Source organism: Actinia tenebrosa, unplaced genomic scaffold, assembly GCF_029948245.1.
Source record: "Actinia tenebrosa isolate PJP-AT-01 unplaced genomic scaffold, QUT_ActTen_1.0 PGA_scaffold13__45_contigs__length_12533684, whole genome shotgun sequence".
Taxonomy (NCBI): Eukaryota; Metazoa; Cnidaria; class Anthozoa; order Actiniaria; family Actiniidae; genus Actinia; species Actinia tenebrosa.
Window position 1 is genome coordinate 7,437,403 of NW_028292573.1, and position 10,577 is coordinate 7,447,979.

General features: G+C 36.6%; 1 protein-coding gene across 1 annotated transcript; it reads left to right on the top strand.

Annotated features, from left to right (window-relative positions):
- Positions 1-529: 529 nt before the first annotated feature.
- Positions 530-9,859, top strand: LOC116304187 (deoxyhypusine synthase). The gene is made up of 8 exons (XM_031713878.2): positions 530-1,019; positions 3,154-3,321; positions 6,133-6,351; positions 7,234-7,320; positions 7,664-7,769; positions 8,652-8,755; positions 9,418-9,543; positions 9,675-9,859. The coding sequence occupies exons 1-8, from the start codon at positions 825-827 to the stop codon at positions 9,738-9,740; spliced, it is 1,071 nt and encodes a 356-aa protein (XP_031569738.2). The 5' UTR covers positions 530-824; the 3' UTR covers positions 9,741-9,859.
- Positions 9,860-10,577: the final 718 nt, after the last annotated feature.

A 10,577-nucleotide genomic window follows, 5' to 3' on the forward strand; every position in this document is an offset into this window, starting at 1 on the left:
AACTAACCTTTTCTTTTGTCTTTTGATTGTTTGTTTTTGTTTCCTTGCCTACCTTGCTCTCATTGGTTTCTTTTGTCTTATTCTATCATATATACACTCCTTTCTAACACCTCTTTCTCTTTTACTCCGACGAAGGACTAGCGTCCGAAACGTCAGTAAGTTTTTTCCTCTTTTCACGGTGTATAATTTACCTTTTATCATTACTGTTTCATTAGAAACACCGACGCAGCTCACACTAGTTTTTAGCTAGTTATATCTTCTTAGGAAACCCAATCGTTGGTCATTCGAGCCACGGCGAAGGTCCAGTGTATTTTTTAACAAACGATTAAGATATTTAAAAAAAAACAAAAAAAAACAAGCATCTTCTACTGTGTCGTAGTGCCACAGGGAGCCCGGCTTGGTGATGCTAAATCGGTAAAACGATCACGTTTCATATGTTGATGACATTACATAATAATCGTAACTCAATAAACCCATATACAAACGGTGACTACGTAATAGATACGTAACGCACGTCTAACACTATTGCATTACAAGTTCTATCACGTAGTGACCGTTTGTTTATGGGCGTATATTGAGTTACGATTGCGATTATTATGTAATGTCATCAACATATAAAACGAGTTTACCAAGCCGGGCTCCCTGTGGTAGTGCCAGATTGCCGTATCCCAGTAAGCCCTTTCGGTCGCTAAAAAATGGCGGAAAATTATGCACTAAATAATTAACGCTTATAAGAAGTAAATGAACCATAAACTAAAGATCAAGAAGTATTTGCTTTTCAGGTCTCGTGGCTCCTCAAGATCAAAAAGAAAAATTGAGCAATAATGGCGTCTGTTCCACCATCTGTAGCGATTGAATCTGTGTTGTCAAAGAGTGATCCTATGCCAGAAAATGCTGAGACTGTTAAGGGCTTTGATTTTGGAAAAGGTGTGGATTATCATGCATTACTGAAATCGTTTAAACACACTGGATTTCAAGCAACTAACTTTGGTAAAGCAGTAGAAGAGATCAACAAAATGGTACGTATTGAGCTTATTTGTGCACAACATGGTTGTAGACTTTCTTCCAACATGCATTGAGCCTTTCGATCATTACATGCCTGTTGCTTTGTCTGAACTAGGAAATTGTACTAAATGCAATCAAACTACATGAAAACACTTGCAAAACTAACAAACGTGTGCATTTAATCGGCTATATTTTTTTTAATAAGTTCTCTACTTTTAGAGAGCTATTCTCCTAGCTTTCACTATTTAATACACTTGGGCTACCAACAAGAATTGTTTATTTTTGCTTCTCGTGCAGTAATTATGGTTTTAGGAGAGTGTGTTTAATTTATTAGAATGGTTAGGAAACTTAGATGAGAGTTATGTGAGTCAAGTAGCTAGTGTGGGGTGAGGAATTTATGATATAACCTTGTTTAACGAGGGTACATTACTCAGTTAGCCCAGTAGTTTCCATTATGGCCCTCTTACAATTAATAAACTGAAATGAATGATTAAAGCTATCATAAAGTGTGTTAAGAATCCCAACTGGCAAGGAGGAAAACCAGTTGGGTATTTACAAGCATGCATGGTCTCAGCATGGTCTCATGCATGGAAGCATTTTCTTCCTATATTTGTTCATATTTACTTCAAATAGCACTAGCTCTTTCATCAAGCCGCAGGCATTTAGTATGCACACTTGAAAATCGAAGTGGCACTTTTTGAGCATTAAGATGGTTGACTCTCCCCTCTGTTTGTGCGTGTTGATTATATATATCCTTCATAAATGTTGTAGCGCATAAGATTATATACACTCTATTGCAGAAACGTTGTAGTATACATTTATACAAATACCTAATGAGATGCATATTGCAATTTTACTTTTTTAACCCTCAAAACCAATTGATTTATAATCTGTATGATGTAAAACACAAGAATAAAATATTTTGACATTCATTGAATGAAACAAATAATAAATAAAGCAAGTTTTCTGTTTTGCATATCATTAAATATACTGAATAAATTAGATATATGTATAAATGTATACTACAACCTTTCTGCAATCAAGTGTATATATATATATATGTATAGATAGATAGATTATGCGCTTAAATAAGTATTAAAGATTATTATTATTATGTTATGAAACTAGGCTTAAAAACTCTCTACTGACGAAAGCACTCTAGCTTTGACTTCCACTACCTCGTGTATCAATGCGGTTTTTCATTGTGTGTTTGATGACGTAATGACAGCCGTTTTTACACCATTCACAAATATTATGAATTTGCAAACTGAATACAATACAGTTTTGGCCTGAGGGCCTAAACAAAAACTAATTAAAGTACTACAAGAATCACTGAACTGTATATGTGGAACAAGCTAGAATTTTCTTATGACAATGACGCCCTCTTTTGTATGTTTGCTCCACCCATTTAAATTTAGTGATGGGTTTCAAGTACTCCACATGTATGTGATCAAAAAGGAACATTGAATATTTGGAATTATTAATGAAAATGTGGGTAGCAATCATGTGATTAAGTGGGTAGAATGTTATTAGAAACTCAGCCCTATTCAACACAGTTCAGTGATTTTCGTAGTATATTATTAGGGGGCTTTTATTTTATAGCAAAAGGGGGAGGGGTTGGCAAAATTCAATGGAAAGCTTTTCAATCATTACCCTACCCTGGGCCCCCCTTCATGGTAGAAGCAACATTTGCATAACCCCTCTTTTATCACTCTGCAGTAGTTCTCAAACCCCTTGATATGCAATAACACCCCTAACCACTTTCTTGAAATAACATAACCCTTCTTACGATTTTCCCGACCTTTAACGATTTCAAATCATATTTTACTGTGAGACTGACACCGACTAAGGCCACCCAGACAAGTTTTCATACAAATTAGCCCAAAGTGATTGAGTATTTAAACAATAGAATCTGTATAAATTTTCCTCTTTAGAATTATTAATATATATACTTTATACAAGTGTGTGTATGATCAGAAATGAACAAGAAACAGTTTAAAACCCAGAATTCACTCATTCATCTGTTATGCATCGATCGTTAAAATGTGAGTTGGGAATTTGATTTGAAATTTGTTAGGGTGGCCTTGGTCAATGTAGTCGCACTGTAGAACTTTTGCAAATCATTAGTTTTCATTTTTGCTTCAACAGATTGCAAAGAAGAATGAACCCTTTCAAAAGAACGAAGAGCATCCTGCACTTGACCTTCTTCCTAATGGCCGTCCCAAGAGTAACTGCTCTATATTTTTATCCTTCACATCAAACATGATCTCATCTGGTGTTAGAGAAACAATTTGTTTTCTAGTCAAACATAATATGGTAAGAAAATTTCAATAGGTCACATCCAGAGCTGCTAATATTTTCAGGTCAATTGTTGCTTGGGGGGAAAGTATGGGCAGCATAGCGGTGAGAGCGCTGCCCTCTTATCAATTGATTTGATACTCAGATTCATCATGTGTGAGTAGAGTTGTTTGTTGGTTATCTCCTGTGTAGTATGTGAGTAGAGTTGTTTGTTGGTTCTCTCCTGTGTAGTATGTGAGTAGATTTGTTTGTTGGTTCTCTCCTGTGTAGTATGTGAGTAGAGTTGTTTGTTGGTTCTCTCCTGTGTAGTATGTAAGTAGAGTTGTTTGTTGGTTCTCTCCTGTGTAGTATGTGAGTAGAGTTGTTTGTTGGTTCTATACTGTGTAGTATGTAAGTAGAGTTGTTTGTTGGTTCTCTCCTGTGTAGTATGTGAGTAGAGTTGTTTGTTGGTTCTCTCCTGTGTCGTATGTGGGTAGAGTTGTTTGTTGGTTCTCTCCTGTGTAGTATGTGAGTAGAGTTGTTGGTTGGTTCTCTCCTGTGTAGTATGTGAGTAGAGTTGTTTGTTGGTTCTCTCCTGTGTAGTATGTGAGTAGAGTTGTTTGCTGGTTCTATCCTGTGTAGTATGTGAGTAGAGTTGTTTGTTGGTTCTCTCCTGTGTAGTATTTGAGTAGAGTTATTTGTTGGCTCTCTCCTGTGTAGTATGTGAGTAGAGTTGTTTGTTGGTTCTCTCCTGTGTAGTATGTGAGTAGAGTTGTTTGTTGGTTCTCTCCTGTGTAGTATGTGAGTAGAGTTGTTTGTTGGTTCTCTCCTGTGTAGTATGTGAGTAGAGTTGTTTGTTGTTTCTCTCCTGTGTAGTATGTGAGTAGAGTTGTTTGTTGGTTCTCTCCTGTGTAGTATGTGAGTAGAGTTGTTTGTTGGTTCTCTCCTGTGTAGTATGTGAGTAGAGTTGTTTGTTGTTTCTCTCCTGTGTAGTATGTGAGTAGAGTTGTTTGTTGGTTCTCTCCTGTGTAGTATGTGAGTAGAGTTGTTTGTTGGTTCTCTCCTGTGTAGTATGTGAGTAGAGTTGTTTGTTGGTTCTCTCCTGTGTAGTATGTGAGTAGAGTTGTTTGTTGGTTCTCTCCTGTGTAGTATGTGAGTAGAGTTGTTTGTTGGTTCTCTCCTGTGTAGTATGTGAGTAGAGTTGTTTGTTGGTTCTCTCCAGCGTAGTATGTGAGTAGAGTTGTTTGTTGTTTCTCTCCTGTGTAGTATGTGAGTAGAGTTGTTTGCTGGTTCTATCCTGTGTAGTATGTAAGTAGAGTTGTTTGTTGGTTCTCTCCTGTGTTGTATGTGAGTAGAGTTGTTTGTTGGTTCTCTCTTGTGTCGTATGTGAGTAGAGTTGTTTGTTGGTTCTCTCCTGTGTAGTATGTGGGTAGAGTTGTTTGTTGGTTCTCTCCTGTGTTGTATGTGAGTAGAGTTGTTTGTTGGTTCTCTCCTGTGTTGTATGTGAGTAGAGTTGTTTGTTGGTTCTCTCTTGTGTCGTATGTGAGTAGAGTTGTTTGTTGGTTCTCTCCTGTGTCGTATGTGGGTAGAGTTGTTTGTTGGTTCTCTCCTGTGCAGTATTTGAGTAGAGTTGTTTGTTGGTTCTCTCCTGTGTAGTATGTGAGTAGAGTTGTTTGTTGGTTCTCTCCTGTGTAGTATGTGAGTAGAGTTGTTTGTTGGTTCTATACTGTGTAGTATGTAAGTAGAGTTGTTTGTTGGTTCTCTCCTGTGTAGTATGTGAATAGAGTTGTTTGTTGGTTCTCTCCTGTGTCGTATGTGGGTAGAGTTGTTTGTTGGTTCTCTCCTGTGTAGTATTTGAGTAGAGTTGTTTGTTGGTTCTCTCCTGTGTAGTATGTGAGTAGAGTTGTTTGTTGGTTCTCTCCAGTGTAGTATGTGAGTAGAGTTGTTTGTTGGTTCTCTCCTGTGTAGTATGTGAGTAGAGTTGTTTGTTGGTTCTCTCCTGTGTAGCATGTGAGTAGAGTTGTTTGTTGGTTCTCTCCTGTGTAGTATGTGAGTAGAGTTGTTTGTTGGTTCTCTCCTGAGTAGTATGTGAGTAGAGTTGTTTGTTGGTTCTCTCCTGTGTAGTATGTGAGTAGAGTTGTTTGTTGGTTCTCTCCAGCGTAGTATGTGAGTAGAGTTGTTTGTTGGTTCTCTCATGTGTAGCATGTGAGTAGAGTTGTTTGTTGGTTCTCTCCTGTGTAGTATGTAGTAGTACCCTACTTATTTGGAATTAGAACACCTCACAAAGCAATAATCCTTTGTTTCCTTTGTTTTATAACATGGGTTATGGGAGAGGATTCAGAATCCCTTGATAATTCAAATACTTAATTGACATTCACCACGGGAGATAATAATAATAATAATAATAATAATAAATAATAATAGTAATAGTAATAATAATAATAATAATCTTTACTTCCACTTCCATATTATGAATATTTACAAGGGCGGATCCAGGAATTTGTTCAGGGGAGGGTGCCCCCTGCACCCCTCCCCTGGATCGGCCAGTGATTTACATATATATATATATATATATATGTATTGATTCATTTTTTTTTCTTAGGGAGACAACAGGGATCTTATCCAAACCCACAAATACTTAGTCTGGTAAGCCTGTGGTGGCTTCTTTAGGATCTAAAAAATATTGCTCAGAACAAATAAATGGTTTACAGTCAATTCGCCCACGGACCAACTCGCCCACTCATAAAATCATCGTTCATACGTTTTTTATGTCGCTAACTTTTTATAACAAGAGAAAATAACTGTACAGCTTATTAATTAAACCATACAATATTTGATTAATAAACTTAGGTAGACTGTATCGTGAACACCGCAGGAGGAATAGAAGAAGACTTTATGAAGTGCCTTGCTCCTACGTATTTAGGAGACTTTGCTTTAAGTGGAAAGACATTAAGAGAAAAGGGCCACAATAGGACTGGAAACTTACTTGTTCCAAATGTAAACTATTGCAAGCTTGAAGAGTGGATAAGCCCTATGCTAGACAAGATGTTGGAAGAACAAAATCAACTGGTAAGTGGTAAATCCAAGATTTTATCATAATATGACCCATACTCCCCTACTCGCATGCTTTGATAAAACCTATTTGGAAAAAGTCAAGATGAGGACCAGACTGGTTGACGTGAACAAGCTGGAAAAACCTATCTGGCACTCTTCACTTACAAGTGCTGTATTTATCAATTTTAGTAGGATTTTTCAGCCTTTTTAACAACAAAATTGGGTCATATGATGAAATACAATGTACTTATTGACTGAGTTAGGTTGGGTTAGTATGCAAGGTCTGTACAAATGACCAAGAGCCAAATAGTTTTTGGTTCCCACTCTGTCAATAAGTACATGTATATCATTAATTGTATCCATGTATAGAAGTGGGCTGGGATGGAATGGATAATCTTTTTTTTATTTTAACTTTTTATTACACTCACAAGAAACATCATTAATAGGCCCTTCACCGTTAACGGTCACGTGTCTGTACTGGAATGCAAAATTTTTGTTTTTATATTAAATTGGTGATTCTTTTTAGCTACTTGTAAAGAACTGAATGAAAAGATGTGTAACCAGTGTGTCACGAAATGCAGTTTTATTACCATTAGGGACCAGTCATTATTTAAGTTGGGGGCCCTCAATTTTTTTTTAGTGGAACATGGAGGGCCTATTGAAAGGTCAAAAGGAGGATTGGGAGGATTTTTTAAACGTTTGAAAAGCAGAACCTGAAAAAGATGAATGTTATTAGGTAGAGGTCTGGAAAATGTTTTGCAACAAAAAACATTTTCTCCTCCACCCCTCCTCCTCTCTGACTGGTGACTGGTCCATCACTTATGACCAAATGCAAAGAGCCCTCAATGTTCTTTAAAAAAATATAACTGAGTTGAGTTTTGATGTTGTTTTCTTAAGGGAACCAACTGGACGCCATCTAAAGTTATTAATCGACTTGGAAAGGAAATAAACCATCCAGAGTCAGTGTATTACTGGGCATATAAGGTAACTTGCTGCATAACTCTGACATTTGTATATGTAATAGGACTCCATGCTGTCCAATTAAGAAATTATTGGACAAGGAAAATTCCGAGGACTGTCAAAATTGGATGAGGCCGTAAGCCAAGTCCAATTTGGCAGTCAGAGGAATTTTTCGAGTCTAATTATTTCTTGATTGGGGAGCATGAAATCCCATTACCTATCAATTATATAGCTGCGTAATTAATCCCATATCAACAAGACCTGTCCAATTAAGAAAATAATTGGACAGTTACCTATATGGGATTAATGAGAAGCTGTATAATTAAATTCGTAACCTATACTTATTTCTTTATCTTTCTAATTTAAGAATAATATTCCAGTATTTTGTCCTGCTATAACTGATGGAGCTATTGGTGATGCATTGTTCTTTCATTCTTACCATAATCCTGGCCTTAAAATTGACATTGTAGAAGGTACTTAATGGCAGCCATTCTCAATCACATGCGCCGCTCTAGCGTTGTTTCTGTTGCGGCGAAGAAGCTTTTGGTGGACGTCAATCAAGGCGTTTCCATGACATTCTATAGGCACGTGTCCTTATAGCTTTGCGTTTTCTGACAATGTTATGGAAACGCCTTGATTGACATCCACCAAAACCTTCTTCGTCATGACAGAAACGATCGCTAGAGGGTGCGTGTCATTAAGAATGGCTTTAAGTGATTCCTCATTTTCAAATTATGTGTGCAACCTTGATATGATCTTTTTAAATTTCGTCTATTTTCGTGGTATTGGTTCAGCTGATGGAGGTTGGAGTTCATAAAATACAGTTAAATGAATCTATCCTCTGACATAGGGCTTTTGATTCATAGCCACTTTGGAGAATAACTGTTTTTGAACATTTATTTTTTTATATGAGCTCTACGCTCTTGGACAACACATGATTAATTCAACTTTTTTTAACCGTTCCGTTCATTGACCACCAATAATAGTTCCAAGTCAGGGTTGGAGTTGCTGCGCATGATTCGTAAAGTTATAATTTATCATACTGCGGCAACAACTTGGAACTATTACTCATGGTCAATGAACCTAACTGTAAAAGGGAGTATTCAGGAAAGATCAAGGGTGGCCTTCAGCAAAAAACAAAACAAAACAAAACAAAACTGAAGAATGAGATACTTTTTTTTATTGTTTTCCGTTGTGTTGACGGAAGGAACTCAATTAGCCCCCCCTAAACTCAATTAGCCCCCCTCCCCTCTAAAATTTTGGCATAAGGTGCAGAATAATTCTAGATTTGTCCAGAGTTAATATAGATTTGTCCAATAATCATCGTGTTTTTTTTCTTCTCAAATATTATTTAGATGTGAGAGCAATCAACGATCATGCTATTCATGCAAAAAGCACTGGTTTAATCATTTTAGGTGGTGGTCTTGTCAAACACCACACATGCAATGCTAACATGATGGTGAGAGTTAAGTAAAGCTACCGCTATTTCAAAAAAGGTTGAATACTGAATACTGCATACTGAATAGTGCATTCCAAGACAGAAGTGCATTGTGTGTCATAGTGACATTGTCTAAAGTAGAATTAATAATAATTATTTATTCTATTTTTAGTGTATTCCATCTGAAACAATATACTAACTACATGTAGACATTAATGATAAAAAGGTAAATTGTACGCCGTGAAAAGATAAACTGACGTTTCGGACGCTAGTCCTTCGTCGGAGTAAACAGTTAATTGCTGTATATTTACTTTCTATTTCAAATTAACGAGACCCACGATGCCCTTTTGTCTTGGAATGCACTATTCAATATGCAGTATTCAGTATTCAACCTTTTTTGAAATAGCTGTATATGTCTAGAGGGTGTCATGGTGGATAAAGGTATATGAATATATATAATGATAAAGGGTGCTGCAATATACCAATATTTCTCTCTCCTTATTGGCCAAAATCGTGTCAAGTAATGGCCATAAAAAGTTGTTTCTCAGCAACCCTCGCTTTATCTTGGTTACCATGGTAGATGTTCTCTTTGTATTGTCACCGGTGTTACAACATAGCTACCACATAAATTCTCCAAGTCAAAAAAAAACCACATCTTTTCTACATTTTATTGATAATTTCAGCGGAATGGGGCCGATTTTTCAGTGTTTATCAACACGGCACAAGAATTTGATGGTAGTGACTCTGGTGCAAGACCTGATGAAGCAATTTCATGGGGAAAGATAAAAGCAACTGCCACTCCAGTCAAGGTAACTTAATAAACATGATGGGCTACTTGTAATGTTGAAATTTGGGCAAATATCGTTTCTAACAGCTGTCAATTCATGTGCAGTAATCACTTTTCAAGTCTATTACAATAATATTATCTATTATTTTACAGGTTTATGGAGAAGCAACAATTATCTTTCCATTGCTTGTGGCAGAAACATTTGCAAGGAATTTTTAAGTATAACAATCATTAATGTCCCTGAGGTAGCCGAAACAAAGATCATGTGTACAAGCTAAATGTAAGGGAAATTAATGAATGGAAGTTGATAAGGATAAAATAAACGAGATTTTAAATAATGAAGGCTGTATTTTGTTTATCAAATATTTCTTTCCCACTCATATGATAACTATTCTTATGGGAAGCCATTTCAATGTTACGGCATATCGTACCGTGTACGTGCTGTAAGTCAGTAACGTACGTTTTCCACTCATACGATAACCATTCCTGTGGGAAGCCATTTCAATGTTACGTCATGTCGTACCGCGTACGTGCTGTAAGTCAGTACCGTATGTTTTCCACTCATACGATAACCATTCTTATGGCAAGCCCTCCACTCCCTCTTACAAGGGATCCCCCCCCCGGGACGTGCTGTAAGTCAGTACCGTAAATCCAAAATAACTTCTCTACACAGGGAGCCCAATTTAGATTAAAGTGAATGGTGAAAATAAAAAAGGTCAGAGTATACACCTACTTGCAAGAACGTTGACATACGAAAATAGAACATTAGTGATTTAGTGAGAAAGGAATACATTAAAAGACAAAAGCAAAAGTTCAGCTTCAGTGATCTTCTTTTGTTTTTTAATATAATTCTTATCCCACTAAATCACTAATGTTCTATTTTCGTATGACAACGTTCTTGCAAGTAGGTGTATATGCCTGATAAGATCAATATGAGATACCATAGGGGAATTATATAGGAAAACAAAGACGCGCGCGAAAAATAAATGTTCTAGTGCATTTTTCATTGATTTTTTTTGCTCTTTCGCATTACGGAGGATATTATCTTGATCTCGA

Coding starts and splice junctions, on each gene's coding strand:
- LOC116304187 (XM_031713878.2), top strand. CDS start 825: ATGGCGTCTGTTCCACCATCTGTAGCGATTGAATCTGTGTTGTCAAAG. Junction 1,020..3,153: donor TAGAAGAGATCAACAAAATG/GTACGTATTGAG, acceptor TTGCTTCAACAG/ATTGCAAAGAAGAATGAACC. Junction 6,352..7,233: donor TGGAAGAACAAAATCAACTG/GTAAGTGGTAAA, acceptor TGTTTTCTTAAG/GGAACCAACTGGACGCCATC.